Here is a 22,307-nt window from a genome sequence, read left to right as displayed (position 1 = left end):
CCAATGTGCTTATCAAGTCAAAATCATCTTGCATCACTGACTACCGAGTTACCAACTGCCTCTGGAGGCAACATCAGCACATGAACTGTTATTGGGAACTTCATCAGGAACTTGAGACAGATGTATCAAGGTTTGGTGAGTGGCAGGAGGATGCACCTGCCCGAATACATACTGCCAATAGCAAGGTTTGGTGGAGGAGAAATAATGATCTGAAGCTGTTTTTCATACTTTGGCCTGTGCGCCTTAGTTCCAGTAAAGGGACATCTTAATGCTACTGCATACATTGGCATACTAGGGAATTGTTTGGTACCGACTTTGTGGCAAGTTTGGAGAAGGCCCATTCCTGTCAAAACATGACATTACTGCTGTGCACAAAGCAGGGTCTATCCAAAAACAGTTTATTGTGTTTGTTTTTGGAGGACCTTGTCTGGCCTATACAGAGCCCTGACCGCAAACCAATTGAACATTTTTGGCATGAACTGGAACACTGTCTATAAGCCATGCGTTATCACCCAACATCAGTGCCTAAACTCACTAATGCTCTTGTTCCAAGAGAGTGGAGGCCATTATAACAGCAGAGGGGGGAAAAGCTTCATATTACCCCCTATGGTTTTGGAATGAAATGTTCATCCACCACATATGGGTGTACTCAGAATTTTGTCCATGTAGTGTTTATATGCTGTGCACATCTATTCCATAGTTGCCTACCCTCCCTCATTCTGCAGGAGACTCCCTGAAATAGTAGCAATCTCCCTCACTCCCTGAATGGTACCTCAATCTCCCTGAAAAAAAATAAAATCATAGATACATACATTTAAATGGTATCATCAGTGCCATTTCCCTGTATTGGTTATAAGACACAGTGATCCATATGGCTACATGCATTTTAAAGGTTTCTCGTGGCCACTTACAGTATATGGAACCTCTTGTAAAACACATTACACAAACAAATCCTGCAAAATATGAGTCTTTTCTTCAACAAGTAGATCTTACTAAATTTGGTGCTCATTTACATTTGGATGTAAGTCATATTTATGACACGCCTCTCAGATGTAGCAGTACACGTCCGCACTGATAGGTGTTACTTTCACAATCTCCCTGAAATACTTTTTCAAAAGTAGGCAAGTATGATCTATTCACCACTGGCAGTGGGTGAGAAGTCTCCCAACTGCCCGCCCTCCCACACCCCCTATCGTGTGACACTGCGACCTGTGGGTGGGACAGCGGGACAGTCCCAGAAAAATGGGACTATCCTGCCAAAATCGGAACAGTTGGGATGTATGCAGCAGTGATACTGCTATCCAGATGCAGTGACTTTGAGGGTTCCAGCCCCAGGGCACTCTGTCCTGTGCAACGGCACAGACTGCACCGCCATCCTTACGGGCCTACCTGCACACTATACAATAAAAGCAGCTAAACACACGGTGATTGGCAAATCGGTACAACTATTGTATAGTGTGCGTTCAAGTTCAGAACATTGAACCGCTCTGGGTTAGCATAACTAAACTGCTTCAGGACAGCATTAAACTTGTTCAATACATTAAAACGTGCACTGTCATCAGTGTCTCTGCTCTGCTCCGCTTGCCAGACAGGTTAGTTATGCTAGTCCCGGGGGTCCCATGTTCTGAACTTGAGCCATATAATATAGTGTGTATCCAGTTTTAGGATCCTGCCACTGCTGCTGTCTCTCTGACAGAACCCGGCAGGCTATAGGACCACGCTGGCCGCTGTCAGTACATGTCCCGTATGACTCTGCAGCCTCGCTTACACAACCCGGCAGGCTGTAGGACCGCGATGCCCGCTGTCGGTACATGTCCTGTATGACGCTGTTGTCTTACTGACAGAATCCGGCAGACTGTAGGACCGCGCTGGCCGCTGTCAGCAGACGTCTGTAGGATCCCACCGCTGCGTCAGTGGCTGAACCCGGCAGGCTGTAGGACCGCGCTGCCCGCTGACAGCATCGGGCGGGCGGTAGGACCGCGCCGCTGCCTCCATTTCCCGGCCAGGCCGCCTCCCCCCTTCTCTCGCCGCTCCCGTGTCCCGCGCCCCCAGCATGGAGTACGAGTGGAAGCCGGACGAGCAGGGCCTCCAGCAAATCCTGCAGCTGCTCAAAGAGTCCCAGTCTCCGGACACCTCCACGCAGAGGACCGTGCAACAGGTATCCTTCCCCCGGCCCGGCGGGCTGCGAGCGGAGGAGGCGCCGCGGCCTTGCTATGATTCTGCCCGGGCTCCGTGCGCCGGACGGGCCGGCACCGGACCAGGTGAGGACGGAAGGGGCCGGCTGCGGGCCGGGGAGTGTGATCTCTGTGCCGGGGCTGTGCTTGCAGCCTGCCCTCGGGCGGAGCCGCTCACCGTGACCCCGGGGCTTCCGTTCCCGCCACACGCGGTGTAGGCCTCGTAGTCCGGCCGTTACCTCCTGGCCTCTCGGGCACCGGCTCCCGCTCTCGGGAAGTGCCGGTGCGTGTTGCCACCAGCGTGGGAGTGTGCCGGACCTACCTGTGGCTGCTCAGCACCGGTGCAACTACAAGTCCCAGCATGCCTGGTCACTGCATGTGCTCGCTGCTGCTGCTGCCACAGGTCCTCAGGCCTAAATGATAGATAATAATGACAATGAAGCCCCTGAGATAGACATAGCTGCTGGAGATATCTATATACACAGTACCAGCAGCAGCCATGCTCCATGTCACCCTCCTGCAGTCTGTGCTGATGAGAGATTACCCAGGAAGCGCAGGATAATACACACATGACTCCAGCCACAGGTGCCACCATAGTATGCCCCTGCCAGCAGGCTGGCTGCTAAGGGATGCTGGGTGAGGGCTGGCTGACAGAGCTGGTCTGGTTACTTGGGGCGTCTCTGAGGCAAGTATGGGTCGTTGGGTTGACCACACTTAGGTTGACAGTCATTAGGTTGACCACTATTGGTAGACATGAGTTTAAAAAAATTAAATAAAAAATGGGTGTTTTCTTCGTAGAGTGACCGGGAACCCCAATTAGTGCACCGTGTCCCCTCGCATGGTGAGCGAACTACGGGCAAGGTGCCTCGCTGCTCTCTGCACAGGTTACCGTTCCCAATTGTAGTCCACATAGATCGTAAAGTATGAAAAAATGTAAAAAATTGTGAAAAACTCACGTCAACCTTTTTTCATGTCAACCTAGCAACCCTGTTGACCTAACAACCGTGTCCCCTCTGAGGCGCAGGGACTGTTAATGTGTTTTTGTTTTTTTTAGCGGTTTTGCCCACTGCATTTAAAACTCCAATGATGAATGCAGAACTATTCATTTTCATACTGTCGCTGTTTTATATCCGGCAGCCAATAATTGTAGGCTTTGAAAATTTGCATTAAAAGTTAACATAAGCCCAAATCTTCATTGAATTAGGTGTTACTAGAGGTCAATAAAAACAAATGCTTATTTTTATGTCGCTGGTAGACATCTTTTCCTTAAAGGGGGGTACTTGCGGAGCGATCGCTGCTTAAAATCTAAGCAATCTGACTAGATTGCTTAGATTTTAAGTCTGATCGCTCCGTGTGTACCCCCTACAATCGCTGGTGCTAGATTGGCCTGCCGTGCAGGCCAATCTAATCTAGCAGGTCGCTCATTTCACCCGCTTGGTGAAATAAGCGGCCCCCCGTCGTCCCCCGCACGCTCAGCACACATCACGCTGTGCTGAGCGGCGGGAGAGATGTGTGCTGAGTGGTTCGCTCAGCACACATCTCTCCCGCATCGGCCAGTGAGTACTGGCCTTAAGATGGGTGATATATTGGCTGTGAGCGACCAGCCGCTACATCGCTGGCAGGTGTGTATGTCCGATAAGTTTGGGAACGAGGTGCTGCCCAGGTAATGTTAGATATATTTCGGCTCATCTGGCCGCTTGTGCGGTCGGTCCACCGACTGCCTGTACACTTGTTGCGAGCCTGACATCACAGCTGCTAGGGCAGATTGAAATGCCTATCCAGCTGTAATGTGAGGACTGACATTGAGAGGCAGATCGGTAAGTGTATATGCTTACTTGAATCGGTCGTTCTGTCAGCGTGACAATGGGTCCTCCATCAGGTCGCTGTGGCCTTCGTATTACAAATGTCACTTAAGATTCTGCTTGAAATGAAACTTTTTTTCTGTCTGTTGGCTTACTGAACCAGGCAGCAAAAACATCAGTTTGGACTCTATTTATGAAACTTGTGCTGTGTCTGGTACGGGTTCACTACGGCTGGCCGGCGGTCGGGCTCCCGGCGACCAGCATCCCGGCGCCGGGAGCCCGACCGCCGGCTTACCGACAGCTTGGCGAGCGCAAATGAGCCCCTTGCGGGCTCGCTGCGCTCGCCACGCTACGGGCACGGTGGCGCGCTACGCGCGCCACACTATTTTATTCTCCCTCTATGGGGGTCGTGGACCCCCACGAGGGAAAATAATTGTCGGTATTCCGGCTGTCGGGCTCCCGGCGCCGGTATACTGAGCGCCGGGAGCCCGACCGCCAGCAAACAGAAGACCACCCGTCTGGTACAAAAGCACATGTTGACTTTATTATGAAGTACGTGTTTCCATTTGAAATATTTCATATTTTATTATAAAGTCCACGCTGGATCCTAAAGTGATTGCTCAGTTTTTGCCAAATTTATAGTCAAGCCGCTAATTCTTATTAATCCTACTGGACATCATTCTTGGTGTGGTGACCTGTGGCAGTGCCTGCATGGGACGATGTACTAGCTAGAAAAGATTCCTCATTCCCTGTCGCATGGAAGCAGCCCAGCTTTGGAGATTTTATGTGAAGTTTATCAGATCTCTTTGCTCACTCCTAGAGGGGGATTCTGTTGTTTTTGGCAGCCCAGAAGGGGAACCCAGTGGGCGATATTTGTTTTGCCGATGGACGTTAGTGCTGTGGGTTCCCATGACTTATTACGCATGTAATGCTCAAATGTACCGGATTTAGAAGCGTAATGTGGCAAAACCTGTGGTGGATTGATGTTTGCCAGTTTAGGAGGGTGGAGACAGAAATACCGGGCACTTGTGGGCAGCGGCGAAACAGCTGAATATGGCTTATCAGGCGCCCATAATTCATGGGTCCCCAAAAACAAGTGAATTCCCCCCCCCCCCTCCCCCCCATTATATTTTGCAAAATTGATTTATATAATCTCAACTTGGATTTTCTATATAATAGCGGTACAGTGTTAAATGGCTACCATGTAACGCAACCCCTAAAGTGCTGTTACAGTATATGGATAAATCGGGTATGTTGCATAGCTACAGATGTAGCCACGCTCATCCATCCTGCGCGTACCTTAGTACACCACCCATGTATTCCTATGGGCGTGCGTACTTGGATGCACAGACACGTTCTGGTCATGGGTACACTTTCTGCAAATACGCATAACTACAGGCTAGATGAGTGTGGCTACATCTGTAGTTGCTTTTCCTGCCTTTACAATAGATACAGTATCTAATCCTTTCCCATTAGCTATTGATGGTTGTTTTGAGTGCCTATTAGCTACACAGTGTCCACTACTATCCCTTATTTTATTCTCTCAAGACAGAAGTCTCCCAGAATGGTCAAATATTTCCACAGCGCTCCACATCATATTTGGAATACCCAGTGTATTGTTTAGTTCAAAATAATCTCTTCCAGACCTAGTAGTTACAGAAACTACATGACCTTTTCCATGCGCTAAAGCAGACATTCCCTACCTTGGTCCTCAAGGTACACTAACAGTCCAGGTTTTAGTAATATCCATGCTAGAGCACAGGGGACTTGGAGTCCCTCAAACCTTGACTATTATACCCTTTTCAGAGATAAGCCTGAAACCCAGGTATTTGCACGTGAACGCGCATCGACCCGGGTTTAGCTTATGGGGTATATTTAATACCTCTCGGGTCGTTTCCGACGGAAACGATCCGACAGGTTAATACTCAATGAGCTGCCAAATCCGACTGTCGGATTTGGCCGCTCCCAACAACCTGGAGATGCTGGGGAGGCAGACGCTGCCGTTCAAGCCCCGTCCATACTCCACTACTCATCCATTCCCTGACACCTGTCTACGCTCAGTCCATCCTCGCTCCTCTCTCCCGGTCCCCGACACCTGTCCACGCTCAGTCCGTCTCCTCTCCCGGTCCCCGGTACCTGTCCACACTCAGTCCGTCCCCGCTCCCCTCCTCTCCCGGTCCCCGGCACCCGTCCGCGCTCAGTCCGTCCCTGCTCCTCTCATGTTTTCGTCGCCCTCATGACCTGTCCCCGCTGCCCCGTCTCATCTCCCCGGTTTTGACAATATAAATCTGACTTTAAAAAAAAGTCGGATTGACTTTGTCTGAACCGGGACTATTTCCTGTTGGACTTGGCTGCGGAACACGTGGATCCGCTGCTAATCCAACAATCCATGTGATTTCCGACAAGTCGAAAATTCCCGACTTATCGGATAAAACGACCCCTGTTGAATAGTTCAGAACCCCTTCCAACCTAAACCTGACGGAAAGGTGTGACCCAGATTATGCCTAAAAGAAATTGAGTGGCTGAAGACAGTAGCGCTTGTATATAACATCTCCAAGTGCCCACTGAATGCCGGAAGGCCCGGGTTACTGCAAAACCAGGGTCCAGTGTGAACGGTGACGGCCAGTGAAAGGGGTAGCCCCAGCTTCAACCCGTGCTCTGTATCCCTGGTCTGAGTTGTTTGGAAGCTGGGATTTTATGTGTAAAAGGGATATTAGTGTGCCTTGAACGAAACAGCCACCCTACTTCCATGTTCCACTGCAAACAAGTGATTGAACATGAATTTTTACAGGTAATAGGGGTTATTTAGAAAAGATTTGCCTTGGTGAGCGCTAGTTGACTGTACCATTTTGCATGTAACAGTTTGCAATTATCTTTGGCTGTACATATTAAAAAATAATTTATATTAAATCTAAACCTTCATTTAGTAATATTGCACACCTTTCCATTAATTCAATCTTGAAATGACCATGCATTTTACAGTACCTTAAAGGAGGAAAGCAGATGACTAGAAGTGACTCTTGTTGCTGCATTTCGTCTGTCTTCTAGGGAGTTATTAATATAACCAATCATCAACAGTATAAATAGACACTGCTGAGAAATATACTTTACATACATGGCTTAACTGTTATATACATGTATATATTTATAGTGTGTCTAAAGTGAGGTTTTGCATTTTCTTTCAATGTCCCAGTTATAAATCTGTTTTGTCCCCCCCTTGACTGTTTCAGTTTCTCTATTACTATATATAACAATGTATAAAGTAATTAATCAGACATCCTGATTGGAACTTCTGTTTCCTGAACAAAGGTGTGCAGAATGATGTAGGATTTGGGAGCTGTTCATTGTAATCTAGGAGGCTCCTTTGCTGGTTTAGAGTTGTTGTACCAGCTCAGATTTATATGGATTACCCCAGAAACGTCCGATGTAAAAGCGCAGTGGTATTCAATGTTTAGGGACATTAGTAATAATGCTATACGATGTACTAGTGATTTAATCTAGTCAACAGGACTTTAATTTCTGTTCATAGGGGGTCATTCTGAGTTGATCAGGCTAAAAAATTGCGTTTCTGTGCATGCGTATGCCACGCAATGCGCACGCGCGATGTACGGGTACAAAGCCCGTTGTGGTTGTGCACAGGTTCTAGCGAAGTTTTCAGTCGCACTGACGGCCGCAAGAAGATTGACAGGAAGGGGCGTTTCTGGGTGTCAACTGACCATTTTCAAGGAGTGTTTGCAAAAACGTAGGCGTGGCTGGGCGTTCGCTGGGTGGGTGTATGACGTCAAATCCGGACATGAATAGGCTGAAGTGATCGCAAGCGCTGAGTAGGTTGAGAGCTACTCAGAAACTGCACAAACTGTTTTTGCAGAGCTCGGCTGCACATGCGTTCGCACTTCTGCTAAGCTAAAATACACTCCCCAGTGGGCGGCGGCATAGCATTTGCACGGCTGCTAAAACTAGCCAGCGAGCGATCAACTCGGAATGACCCCCATAGTCTTATAGCTTTCAGAAATTAATTGACAAAGTGTGACTTCACCAGAGAGCATATTTTCAAGAAGCAGATGGTATTTAAAAGGACTTGCCAAATAGCCCTGTTTTGGAAATATGACCCTTAATCTGTTCACCACAAGCATGACCTAAAATCTAGGGCAAAACAAATGTATTGAGTTTGGTGAATTCTGTTTGGGGCAGGGGGAGGTCAAGAATGTTTGGGATTTTTTTTTTCTTTGTTATAGTTGTGCTGTGAAATGAAATTTGACCTTGACTCGTTCTCAGAAATTGGAGCAACTGAACCAGTTTCCAGATTTCAACAATTACCTAATTTTTGTTCTGACAAAGCTAAAATCTGAAGGTAAGTGCCTGCTTCCTTCTAGTGGGTAATGTGAATACTTGTGAAATATTGGTTTGTTTACAGTGAATGAGTAACTGCTTCCAAGTTCTTTTATGGGTGTTTGACTGCATATTCATAAAAACACAGGTCATCCAGTCCAACCTATTGTACATGGTCATTGCATTGATCCAGAGGAAAGCAAAACAGTCTCCCAATTCTTGTAAAGGAAGCAGTCAATTGATTTTTAATCTGTTTGTGTATCACCACCTAGTGGTAAAGAATGACACCACCTGACACCGAAAGACCACTATAAAGATTGGTGCCACCATCTGCTTTCTACCAGCCTTGTGGCACTGCTCCTGTTTTAGGCATAAACACACCAATGGTGCTCAATATTGATTCATTTAGCACAAGTCTATCCTGTTTAGATGGCGCCTACTCTTGTGTTTATTGGTGTGCTATTCACTCTCACATTTGGCAGGAATAAATCTGCAATAAACTTTTGTTGCAAATATTTAAAATAAGTAAATTAAAATAATCACATTGTATTATAAACCAGAGGATCCAAGTAGTGTGTTGCTGTGCTGTTTCTTCGCAACAGATTCTTATTTTTCTCACATCGCCTGTCAGTTTTGGTCTTTGACAACTAGTGTTCCGATTTGTATATTTATCTACATTACTTGTATTTCCATAGTAAATCTTCAGTCCCTTTTAGCTTTATTTATTTTTCTCCTTAGCCATTTATACTTTAGACTTTTTTAAATAACCAGATTGGCTGCTTTATTTTATTTTTATTTGAAAGTCTGTTTTTGCATGATAGGTACTTGTAGCAGTATTTAAATTTTGTTTTTCATTTGTATTTTATTTTTTTCATTTTTTTTTGGGATACTTGCTTTTTATATAATGTTACACGTTCCTAGTTTAAAAGCATCAATGCTTCTATGAGCTGATCAAGAATCCTCCTGGACCTTCTAAAAGCAATACTTTTATGTGGCACCCCTACAACGTTAACATGATATGACTAACATAGCATAATATGATAAAAAAAAGAAGTCTGTTTTGGAGGTATGTTTGAATGAAAGAAAAAAAAAAAAAGTTTAATTGCATGGGAAATGGGACAGATCGACAAGAGGGAGAATGGCTGCCAGGAACGATGTAAGTATGGGAGTCGGGGAAACTGGTGAGGCAGGACAGACCGACGTGGAAGAAGCTGGATGAAGCTGCAGGGAAGTAGAAGCTTAGATGTCCTACATGCTTGAACACAAACACACATATACTCAATGTGTGAGGGTGACTGTGCTACCCCTGATCACTGTGGCCAGTAGTGATCAGGGCACTTAGTGGTCTAGCTGCGGCTACTGTGAGACACAGCTGCTGAATGACGGGCTTATCAGACTATGGGGACGGAGAGGCGGCCATCACCAGGTTAGGACGGAGTGTCTTTAAGTGCCCAATTGCCGTGGCCACAATGATTGGGACACTGGACAGAGCTGAGGGGAAAGGAGAGCCGCAGGCTGCCGATCCCTGTGGCCTGCAGTGATTGGGACAAATATGCAGAGGTGCAGGAGGACTGGGAGGTCCCCCTAAGACTGCATCTGATGCGACCATGCCAGGCAAGTGGCCAAGTGCACCCTTAGGGCCTACCGTGGACAGCAATTGATTGGTACTCGCTTTCTCTCAGGGCTGTTCGAATGTTGTCCCCCCCCCCCCCCCCCCCCCCCTTTCCTCCCGCACTTGTGCCCACCTTCAGCTATTATGATGTTGCTGCCGACGGGCGCAGCAAGTTAATTTCAGCTCGCTACCTCCGGGGATAGCGAGCTGAAATGCGCGTAAGGAGACCTGTTTGGTGCCCAAATGGGACTTTTCACACTCGCGCCCATTACTTTAGTCTGGTTTAGATGCTTTGCACACCTAAACACAAGTGTAATGGGCGCAATAAGAGGGGCATTTGAATATTACACTGTGATCTCCAGTCACTTTAGATGGGAGGTCAGGGGTGCGATAGCATTTGAATTCCCCCTTAAGTCTTAGTACATCTCCCCCAGAGAGATTTCCTACTGTTAAAACATCGATTGTTGTAATAGAACTTTTAGTCATTGGTCTCTAGTTGTTTTGCTGTTTATTAACATTTATATAGTGACAGACTATCCTGTTGAGAACTACATTTAGAATCATTGTAGAAGCTGTTTTGATATATTTCTTGTTTAATATACTCTTATAGTACGTTTTATGTTGAATAGAATAGCAAATTCCACCAAAACACTCATTTTCTATAAATAATTATTGTTCTGTCCACAGGAAGTTTTTTTTAGTTATTATAAAGCTAGTCTTATTTCAAATCCTCCCCCTCCAGGCATAAAACATCCTCTGATATCCTTATAATTTGTATAACATTGTTCAAACGTTAGTCACCATCTCTGTTGGTTAATCAGGGTGTTGTTGAAAAAGTCTGTATCCTAGGTTTTGTTTAGACATTTGGTCTGGATTGTTTTGTCCATTTAATAATGAGGTAATTCATTCACTTTTGTGTCCTTCAGTTCTCATTTTTATAAAAATTATACACTCTCGATTAGCATATATGAGCTTATAACGTGTTTCAAATGCTATAATGTAATTCACAGAAGTATTATTGTTGGTAAAAAAAATGCTTTAAGTTCCTGGGCCTTCATGTTTCTAATAACCGATCTATTAATTTGCATCTTTGATGCACTTTTGTCACTACCGAATATCGATTGCTTACTAGCATGTTTCAATGGGTATATTGCTTTCCTGATGGCATAAACTACTTTATCTAATGGGTGTCATGGCTAATGTGTTGTTGTGTATATCTGTGATTTTCAAAGCCTGTAAATTGATCTCATTATTTTAATGTAGAAATAGAGGATCCACACTAAACTAAAGGCCCATACACACTGGGCGATTTTGAGCTGAAAGCAGCTCACTTTTGGTGTTTTGAGCTGCTTTCAGCTCAAAGCCACCCAGTGTGTATGGACGAGCGGTGAGCGCTGATGCGCGCTCCCGCTTCATCGCTGACGGCCGCCTTTCATCTACTGCTATTACCCATCCTGGGACTGCTGGGCACGGTCTCCTCTATAAAGCTGCCTGCCTTATCAGCACTGTGCATTTGCAGGACACTTAAGTATTCTACATGTCGTTTAGACAGTGTTCGTTAAGAACAAGTGCATAACTACAGGGATATTTAGTACAAGTATCCTGTGATATACATCCAGTATTTAATGGCCATTGTTATATCTGTATACATATATAGCTTTACTTAGTATTCCTAGTCCAGTGCAGTTTTATTGTTGTTTGTAATAATGTCTGCATTGTACATGTGACTGTGTGTGCCAATAGCTGCTGTGTGGTTCCTATTCTGTGTATCTCACACACATTGCTATCCCCAGAGTAGGATCTTGATCCAAGGCACCCACCGACACAAAGCTTTGACTGTTCCCAAGGTGCACAGCGCCGCCTCCTCTATAACCCCGCCTCCGTGCACAGGAGCTCAGTTTGTAAGTTGGTGCCATGCAGTAAGCAGGCAATCAATAGGGGGGCTGCCTTTTGCAGCCCATTTATAGCTTAATTTGAAGAAAGAAAAAAATAATACTTTCAAGACTTCAAGGGCTGCAGCGTTTAATGTCAGATAGACATACTTTGCTGCAGCTCCGTCACCCCCAGCGGCGCTGTATACTCCCACGCCTTGGTTGCCGGGTAACTACAGCGGAGGCTCTGGTGTATTTCTGGTTAGTCACACACACCCGCCGCTGCCCTCCAGGATCGCGTGGCCGCAGGTACATGGGGAGGTAAGGGGTCTCTTTGGCCGCTGTTTACCGCGATCCGGCACGGCCATGGAAGGCGGGCCGCGCGCGCTGCCGTGGACACTGTTATTGGGCAGCCGCTCCACTAGCCACCGGGGACACTGGGCACAGGTGGGGTTGTTTCCCTCTAATAAAACCCTGTTTTTCATATCCCGCAGTGCCCGGTGGGGAAGCCAGCAGGGAGAGAAGGCCTAACCTGTAGCCTTTACCCCAGCCCCAGGGTGCCATTTCTGTGAATTTTCCCGCCCTGGAGCTGCATCTCTCTCCCTCACTCCCTGTTAGCAGCCATCACAACAGAGCTGAGCTGTTCCTGGGACTGCTGGGGCAAATCCTCCTCTGTAAAGCCACCTGATCGCCAGCGCTGTGCATTTTACAGGACGCTTAAGTATTCTACCTGTCACTGGGACAGTGTTAGTTAAGAAAGAGTGCATACATTCAGGGTTGTGTGGTACAAACACCCTGTGATATACATCCAGTATCTACTGAGCTTTTATATCTATTGTTGACACACATATAGCTATACTGAGTATTTCTTTGTATTGCTAGTCCAATGCAGTTTTATGGTGCATAATTTCTGCATGGTACGCTTGTTACTATATATATATATATGTGTGTGCATGTAGCTGTTGCGTGGCTGCCATATCAAAAGGGTATTTCACTCAGCGTGCTACTCCTATATTCCATAACCTGAGAGGGATAAGTGTATCAGGTTTTCTATATAATATAGGTTTTTCTCTATCGTCCTAGTGGATGCTGGGGTTCCTGAAAGGACCATGGGGAATAGCGGCTCCGCAGGAGACAGGGCACAAAAAGTAAAGCTTTAGGATCAGGTGGTGTGCACTGGCTCCTCCCCCTATGACCCTCCTCCAAGCCTCAGTTAGATTTTTGTGCCCGGCCGAGAAGGGTGCAATCTAGGTGGCTCTCCTAAAGAGCTGCTTAGAAAAGTTTAGCTTAGGTTTTTTATTTTACAGTGAGTCCTGCTGGCAACAGGATCACTGCAACGAGGGACTTAGGGGAGAAGAAGTGAACTCACCTGCGTGCAGGATGGATTGGCTTCTTGGCTACTGGACATTAGCTCCAGAGGGACGATCACAGGTACAGCCTGGATGGTCACCGGAGCCTCGCCGCCGGCCCCCTTGCAGATGCTGAAACGAGAAGAGGTCCAGAATCGGCGGCAGAAGACTCCTCAGTCTTCTAAAGGTAGCGCACAGCACTGCAGCTGTGCGCCATTTTCCTCTCAGCACACTTCACACGGCAGTCACTGAGGGTGCAGGGCGCTGGGAGGGGGGCGCCCTGGGAGGCAAATGAAAACCTAATTTGGCTAAAAATACCTCACATATAGCCTCCGGGGGCTATATGGAGATATTTAACCCCTGCCAGAATCCGTTAAGAGCGGGAGACGAGGCCGCCGAAAAAGGGGCGGGGCCTATCTCCTCAGCACACAGCGCCATTTTCCCTCACAGAAAGGCTGGAGGGAAGGCTCCCAGGCTCTCCCCTGCACTGCACTACAGAAACAGGGTTAAAACAGAGAGGGGGGGCACTAATTTGGCATTAGAAATATATAAAAAAAGATGCTATAAGGGAAAACACTTATATAAGGTTGTCCCTATATAATTATAGCGTTTTTGGTGTGTGCTGGCAAACTCTCCCTCTGTCTCTCCAAAGGGCTAGTAGGTCCTGTCCTCTATCAGAGCATTCCCTGTGTGTGTGCTGTGTGTCGGTACGTGTGTGTCGACATGTATGAGGACGATGTTGGTGAGGAGGCGGAGCAATTGCCTGTAATGGTGATGTCACTCTCTAGGGAGTCGACACCGGAATGGATGGCTTATTTAGGGAATTACGTGATAATGTCAACACGCGGCAAGGTCGGTTAACGACATGAGACGGCCGACAAACAATTAGTACCGGTCCAGACGTCTCAAAAACACCGTCAGGGGTTTTAAAACGCCCGTTTACTTTAGTCGGTCGACACAGACACAGACAGGGACACTGAATCCAGTGTCGACGGTGAATAAACAAACGTATTCCTTATTAGGGCCACACGTTAAGGGCAATGAAGGAGGTGTTACATATTTCTGATACTACAAGTACCACAATAGAGGGTATTATGTGGGATGTGAAAAAACTACCGTAGTTTTTCCTGAATCAGATAAATTAAATGAAGTGTGTGATGATGCGTGGGTTCCCCCCGATAGAAAATATGGGCGGTATACCCTTTCCCGCCAGAAGTTAGGGCGCGTTGGGAAACACCCCTTAGGGTGGATAAGGCGCTCACACGCTTATCAGAACAAGTGGCGGTACCGTCTATAGATAGGGCCGTCCTCAAGGAGCCAGCTGACAGGAGGCTGGAAAAATATCATAAAAAGTATATACACACATACTGGTGTTATACTGCGACCAGCGATCGCCTCAGCCTGGATGTGCAGAGCTGGGGTGGTTTGGTCGGATTCCCTGACTAAAAATATTGATACCCTTGACAGGGACAGTATTTTATTGACTATAGAGCATTTAAAGGATGCATTTCTATATATGCGAGATGCACAGAGGGATATTTGCACTCTGGCATCAAGAGTAAGTGCGATGTCCATATCTGCCAGAAGATGTTTATGGACACGACAGTGGTCAGGTGATGCAGATTCCAAACGGCACAAAGGTGTATTGCCGTATAAAGGAAGAGGAGTTATTTGGGGTCGGTCCATCGGACCTGGTGGCCACGGCAACTGCTGGAAAATCCACCGTTTTTTACCCTAAGTCACATCTCTGCAGAAAAAGACACCGTCTTTTCAGCTTCAGTCCTTTCGTCCCTATAAGAGTCATATCTGCCCAGGGATAGAGGAAAGGGAAGAAGACTGCAGCAGGCAGCCCATTCCCAGGAACAGAAGCGTTCCACCGCTTCTGACAAGCTCTCAGCATGACGCTGAGACCGTACAGGACCCCTGGATCCTACAAGTAGTATCCCAGGGGTACAGATTGGAATGTCGAGACGTTTCCCCTGCGCAGGCTCCTGAAGTCTGCTTTACCAAGGTCTCCCTCCGACAAGGAGGCAGTATGGAAAAAAATTCACGAGCTGTATTCCCAGCAGGTGATAATTAAATTACCCCTCCTACAACAAGAAAAGGGGTATTATTCCACACTATATTGTGGTACTGAAGCCAGAAGGCTAGGTGAGACCTATTCTAAATCTAAAAAAATTTGAACACTTACAAAGGTTCAAATCAAGATGGAGTCACTCAGAGCAGTGATAACGAACCGGGAAGAAGGGGACTATATGGTGTCCCGAGACATCAGGGATGCTTACCTCCATGTCCCAAATTTGCCCTTATCACTAAAGGGTACCTCAGGTTCGTGGTACAGAACTGTCACTATCAGTTTCAGACGCTGCCGTTTGGATTGTCCACGGCACCCCGGGTCTTTACCAAGGTAATGGCCGAAATGATGGTTCTTCTTCGAAGAAAAGGCGTCTTAATTATCCCTTACTTGGACGATCTCCTGATAAGGGCAAAGTCCAGGGAACAGTTGGAGGTCGGAGTAGCACTATCTCGGATACTGTTACAACAGCAGGGGTGGATTCTAAATATTCCAAAATCGCAGCTGATCCCGACAACAAGTCTCCTGTGCTTAGGGATGATTCTGGACACAGTCCAGAAAAAGGTGTTTCTCCCGGAAGAGAAAGCCAGGGAGTTATCCGAGCTAGTCAGGAACCTCCTAAAATCAGTGCATCATTGCACAAGGGCCATGGTAAAAAAATGGTGACTTCCTTCGAAGCAATTCCAGTCGGCAGATTTCATGCAAGAACTTTTCAGTGGGATCTGCTGGACAAATGGTCCGGATCGCATCTTCAGATGCATCAGCGGATAACCCTATATCCAAGGACAAGGGTGTCTCTCCTGTGGTGGTTACAGAGTGCTCATCTTCTAGAGGGCCGCAGATTCGACATTCAGTTTTGGATGTTGGTGACCACGGAGGCCAGCCCGAGAGGCTGGGGAGCAGTCACACAAGGAAAAAATTTCCAGGGAGTGTGATCAAGTCTGGAGACTTTTCTCCACATAAATATAGCTAAGGGTAAATTTATAATGCTCTAAGCTTAGCAAGACCTCTGCTTCAAGGTCAGCCGGTATTGATCCAGTGGGATAAAACATCACGGCAGTCGCCCACGTAAATAGACAGGGCGGCACAAGAAGCAGGAGGGCAGTGGCAAAAAACTGCAAGGACTTTTCGCTGGGCGGAAAATCATGTGATAGCACTGTCAGCAGTGTTTCATTCCGGGAATGGAAACTGGGAAGCAGACTTCCTCAGTAGGCACGACCTCCACCCGGCAGAGTGGGAACTTCATGGGGAAGTTTTCCACATGATTGTAAACCGTTGGGAATTACCAAAGGTGGACATGATGGCGTCCCGTCTGAACAAAAAACGGGACAGGTATTGCGCCAGGTTAAGAGACCCTCAGGCAATAGCTGTGGACGTTCTGGTAACACCGTGGGTGTACCAGTCGGTGTATGTGTTCCATCCTCTGCTTTTCATACCTAAGGTACTGAGAATTATAAGACGTAGAGGAGTAAGAACTATACTCATGGCTCCGGATTGGCCAAGAAGGACTTGGTACCCGGAACTTCAAGAGATGCTCACAGAGGACTTATGGCCTCTGCCGCTAAGAAGGGACTTGTTTCAGCAAGTACCATGTCTGTTCCAAGACTTACTGCAGCTGCGTTTGACGGCATGGCGGTGGAACGCCGGATCCTAAGGGAAAAGGCATTCAGGAAGAGGTCATTCCTACCCTGGTCAAAGCCAGAAAGGAGGTGACCGCACAACATTATCACCACATGTGGCGAAAATATGTTGCGTGGTGTGAGGCCAGGAAGGCCCCACGAAGAAATTTCAACTCGGTCGATTCCTGCATTTCCTGCAAACAGGAGTGTTTATGGGCCTCAAATTGGGGTCCATTAAGGTTCAAATTTCGGCCCTGTCGATTTTTCTTCCAGAAAGAATTGGCTTCAGTTCCTGAAGTCCAGAAGTTTGTCAAGGGAGTATTGCATATACAACCCCCTTTTGTGCCTCCAGTGGCACTGTGGGATCTCAACGTAGTTCTGGGATTCCTCAAAACACATTGGTTTAAAACCAGTCAAATCTGTGGATTTGAAGCATCTCACATGAAAAGTGAACATGCTCTTGGACCTGGCCTGGACCAGGCGAGTGTCAAATTGGTGGTTTTTTTCTCAAAAAAGCCCATATCTGTTTGTCCATTCGGACAGGGCAGAGCTGCGGACTCGTCCCCAGTTCTCTCCCTAAGGTGGTGTCAGTGTTTCACCTGAACCAGCTTATTGTGGTGTCTTGCGCCTACTAGGGACTTGGAGGACTCCAAGTTGCTAGATGTGGTCAGGGCCCTGAAAATATAGGTTCCAGGACGGCTGGAGTCAGGAAAACTGACTTGCTGTTATCCTGTATGCACCCAACAAACTGGGTGCTCTTGCTTCTAAGCAGACTTTTGCTAGTTGGATGTGTAATACAATTCAGCTTGCACATTCTGTGGCAGGCCTGCCACAGCCAAAATATGTAAATGCCCATTCCACAAGGAAGGTGGGCTCATCTTGGGCGGCTGCCCGAGGGGTCTCGGCTTTACAACTTTGCCGAGCGGCTATTTAGTCAGGGGCAAACACGTTTGTAAAATCCTACAAATTTGATAACCTGGCTAAGGAGGACCTGGAGTTCTCTCATTCGGTGCTGCAGAGTCATCCGCACTCTCCCGCCCGTTTGGGAGCTTTGGTATAATCCCCATGGTCCTTTCAGGAACCCCAGCATCCACTAGGACGATAGAGAAAATAAGAATTTACTTACCGATAATTCTATTTCTCGGAGTCCGTAGTGGATGCTGGGCGCCCATCCCAAGTGCGGATTATCTGCAATTCTTGTATATAGTTACAAAAATCGGGTTATTATTGTTGTGAGCCATCTTTCAGAGGCTCCGCTGTTATCATACTGTTAACTGGGTTCAGATCACAGGTTGTTCAGTGTGATTGGTGTGGCTGGTATGAGTCTTACCCGGGATTCATAAATCCTTCCTTATTGTGTACGCTCGTCCGGGCACAGTATCCTAACTGAGGCTTGGAGGAGGGTCATAGGGGGAGGAGCCAGTGCACACCACCTGATCCTAAAGCTTTACTTTTTGTGCCCTGTCTCCTGCGGAGCCGCTATTCCCCATGGTCCTTTCAGGAACCCCAGCATCCACTACGGACTCCGAGAAATAGAATTATCGGTAAGTAAATTCTTATTTTTTCACAAGATATACTTGCTGTGTATTTTTCCTTGTGATTTATAGTCACCATATACCTCTTTGATTCCCGGTTTGTGCTGACAGTCACACTTCACTGGGAGTTCTTGCTAGGTATATCCCTGCTAAGAATTGTACCAGGTTGCCCAATATTGTGCTTACTGTTATGTCGGCTACACGAGGCAACGGTGTGGTGATGCCGCAGACATTTTGTAGGAAAATTTGATAGCAGAGAGTTCAGGTTCAGGGGGTTCCTTAGCCCCAATGGGTCTGTAGCACCGGGGACAACAAATGACCCACGTTGGGCTACCTTTTCCATGCTGTTAAAGTCGCTTGTAACTAAATTGGTGCCCCCTGTGGGACCACCTGTGCCAATGCAGCAGTTTATGGTCCCTGCTATTAATCCGCCATGGGCAGATCAAATCTCCACTCGGTTACAGCAATTGAACCGGTCACTGACTAAATCTCACTCTCGCCCACCTAAGACGTCTTCTAAATGGGCCATTACCTCCTCCCAATCCACTGCTATCCCAGACACGTCCTCTGAGGAGGATGGTGCATATACTGATCCCCCAGACACTGACTCAGATGCTTCTGATGGGGAAGGGAAGTCATTGGTGGATGTCCCTGATTTGATTGAGGCAATTAGGCTCATTCTTTAGGTGTCTGATGATCCTGAGGCTGTCTCTAAAAAGCCGGACAGATTTAAGCGTAAGAAGGTGGTTAAAAAAGTTTTACCTCATTCTCAACACCTGGCTGACATACGTCAGGAATCCTGGGTAAATCCGGGGTCAAAATTCACACCAAATAAGAGGCTGTTGGCTGACTATCCTCTCTCTGCGGAGCTATGTAAAATTGGGAAACTCCTCCGCCTGTAGATTCTCATGTGGCGCGCATGGTAGTTTCCTCTGCTCTGCCAGTGAATACTGTCACCTCTCTGAAGGAACCGACGGATAGACGTGTGGAGGGTTGTTTGAAAGTGATTTACACCCTAACGGGGGCTGTGCATAGGCCAACCATTGCAGCAACATAGGCTGCTGAAGCTGTTGAGGCGTGGGCTCAGGAGCTAGAGGCGGAGCTGCCTTCCAATGCTTCTGAGCATGCTCGACAATGTCTCATATATTACTACGGCTTCTCTCTACCTGAAGGAGGCGGCCTCCGATGCAGGGGTCCTGGCGGCCAAGGCTGCTACTACGTCCATCTTGTCCAGACGTATCCTTTGATTGAGATCGTGATCGGTGGATATGGATTCCAAGAAAACCCTAGAGGTGCCTCCTTTCAAGGGAGACATTCTCTTTGGAGAAGACCTCAATAAGATTGTGGCTGATCTGGCTACTGCTAAAACAGCTTGCCTACCTAGTACGGCTCCTTCCGCACAGAAGGCTAAAAGTACTTTCCCTCGTCCTCCAGGTAAAGCAAATGGTCATTGTTCTAGGAATTATTAGTGTAAGCCACTAGTGGGCTTATCACTAAAAGAAAGGCTTAGTGTGTGGCGCACTCTTTTAAAATGATTGTAAGTATTAAAACTTAACTTTTATTCATATTATTTAAGATAAATGTCTATTATCAGGCATAGTAAGCCATCTGATAGCCTGATGTGAACAAGCTAGATGTGAAACGTACGTCATCAATCTGCGGGACGTGGACGTGTACTGCTCACGGAGGTGCGGGAATTACACCCGACCCGGCGTCCAGCTCCCGTAGCGGCTCGTTGCAAAATGACGGAGACCTAACTCCACTAAGGACACAGGCACATACAGTGTGCGGGAATGATACCCGACCTCAGAAGTGAATCTGTAAATTGACGGAGGCTCTGTTTTTCTCTCGCACAAGCACACCAGATGTGACATCTATAAGGTATTTCAGGGCTGCCCTCTCATCCACTGTTTGACGTTTGCGGCCCCCCTGCAATGCTCGTATGCAACAGGCGAGGGGTAATGTAAAACGTGGACAGCAGAAGCAGCTCGCACTGCTCTCTCCCTCCAGTCCTTAGGTGTACGGTTCTTCCCTGCTCTCATTGTATCCATTCACTGCCCATTGTGGCACATGGAACAACAGCAGAAAGGGAATCCGTTTTCCCACACCTAGGATTCTGTTTTACCTCTCAGATGATATACTCTTAAGGTGATTCCAACTTTGACATGTTGAATGCAATTTATGACAATTCTACATAGATTTACTTGCAATTTCAGCTATATATCATGATACACCATGTCAGTCTTTGAGTTCCCAAAAGGGACTTTTGTACATAGAGATATCATTATTTGAGGGAGGTATATACACCTTGGATTAAACAAACCATTATACCATTCTTTTGGTTTGGGAGATAATATTTAAAACCTCTTGTCTTAAATCTTGAGTGCCTGTGCATAATAGGCGCACAACACACTAACCAGGGAACAAGTAACTCTGGCGTGCCTATATACAATAGTCTCGATATATCAAATAATATATTGTAATGGACATTAACTTTACAGAGTCCACTTGACTATTTTTTAGTGCCTTATGTTCCGGGGGGAAGAATTCCTTTGTTTATATGTGATTTTTCTGAGACAAACTTTAATTTGAAAAATAATTTAAAAAATACTATTATAGAGTGGATTACTTGCTCAATTTCTGTGAAATCTTAAGGATTTACCGTCCTTTTCATTTCTTTGAGAGGATTGATAGTGGCTATTTTGTCCATATATACACCTTATGTCATCATGTGTGCATGATTCGCAGTAACAAGAATTAATTTAATATCTATACATAGTCTATTGTTTACATCTTTACTGACTGTATTATACCGCTCTGTTAACTATACACTGTTGCAGATTGGTGGACGTAGCTTTTTATCAAATTACATGGGCACTGTCGCTACAGTCTTGAACAGTAGACTGTTGTAAGAGGCGGTCATATGTTACAATATTTTCATACCTCTCACTGTAATACATCTCAGGAATAGTTACATTGTTACACATCCATTTACAATCAGTTTAGGATCAGCAACATCGGGGAATATCCCTCACGGTACTCCTTTCCCCTTTATTTCACTTAACCTTTGGAGTAACAGAGGAACTCTCACCTCAGACAGGCACTCTATAACCTTAGTTGCAGTTTATTTCTTAGAGATCAATTAATGACAAAATAGTATCAAGTTACCGAATACATCCAGTCTCCGCAATTGAGCACAATGGTAGCTTATTAGCGCCTAGCAATTTTAATAATATATCACTTGGCATAATCTCTATTTTCTAAATTTTTCACTTTTTTATTTTTAGGAAATAATATATTTCTTTCTTCTTTTTTTTGTCCTTGATTTGAGGGATAGAGACATTATTTTGAATGTTTCAATCCCACGGGCAATAATGTTATAATTTAGTATTCTCAGGCTATCAGATGGCTTACTATGCCTGATAATAGACATTTATCTTAAATAATATGAATAAAAGTTAAGTTTTAATACTTACAATCATTTTAAAAGAGAGCGCCACACACTAAGCCTTTCTTTTAGTGATAAGCCCACTAGTGGCTTACACTAATAATTTCTAGAACAATACTTTAACCCAGCTTAGTGGCGCACCTCCAACCGAATTACAATTAAATTAGGGCTTTGCGTAGCCCCTTCTATTGTCTTCCTCATTGGTTGGTTTTGTATCAATATCGTTTGTAGAAAATTGCTTAATACTTGTGCATTGTCCTCTAGACTTATGTCTTTTTTCTAAAAAAGCAAATGGTCAGGCGTACCCAAAGCAAGCTCGTGCTTCCAGATCTGCAAAGCCCAGACCGAAGCGAGCCTGGGCTGCCCATCAGCCTGCTTCCAAAACTGACAAGCCTGCCACATAACGGGGCGGGCCTCCCTCTGTGAGATCCCAGGGTGGGAGGCAGACTTCTAGGTTTTGCTCAGGAATGGTTGATGACCACTTCAGATTCCTG

At 46.3% G+C, this 22,307-nt stretch overlaps 1 protein-coding gene across 2 annotated transcripts in view; it reads left to right on the top strand.

Annotated features, from left to right (window-relative positions):
• The first annotated feature begins 1,722 nt into the window (after positions 1–1,722).
• TNPO1 (transportin 1) overlaps positions 1,723–22,307 on the top strand; it is a 280,036-nt gene continuing 259,451 nt past the window's right edge. The window contains exons 1-2 of one of the 2 annotated variants that reach the window (XM_063963879.1): positions 1,723–2,158; positions 8,252–8,327. In XM_063963879.1, coding sequence (XP_063819949.1) covers positions 2,054–2,158; positions 8,252–8,327 — 181 coding nt within the window. In that variant the 5' untranslated portion in view covers positions 1,723–2,053. The remainder of the gene's footprint in view (positions 2,159–8,251; positions 8,328–22,307) is intronic. The other variant, XM_063963878.1, reaches the window with a different exon arrangement.

The sequence above is a fragment of the Pseudophryne corroboree genome, chromosome 1 (assembly GCF_028390025.1).
Source record: "Pseudophryne corroboree isolate aPseCor3 chromosome 1, aPseCor3.hap2, whole genome shotgun sequence".
Classification (NCBI taxonomy): Eukaryota; Metazoa; Chordata; class Amphibia; order Anura; family Myobatrachidae; genus Pseudophryne; species Pseudophryne corroboree.
The sequence above is the reverse complement of the archived record's forward strand: the minus strand, read 5'-3'. Positions and strand labels throughout refer to the sequence as shown.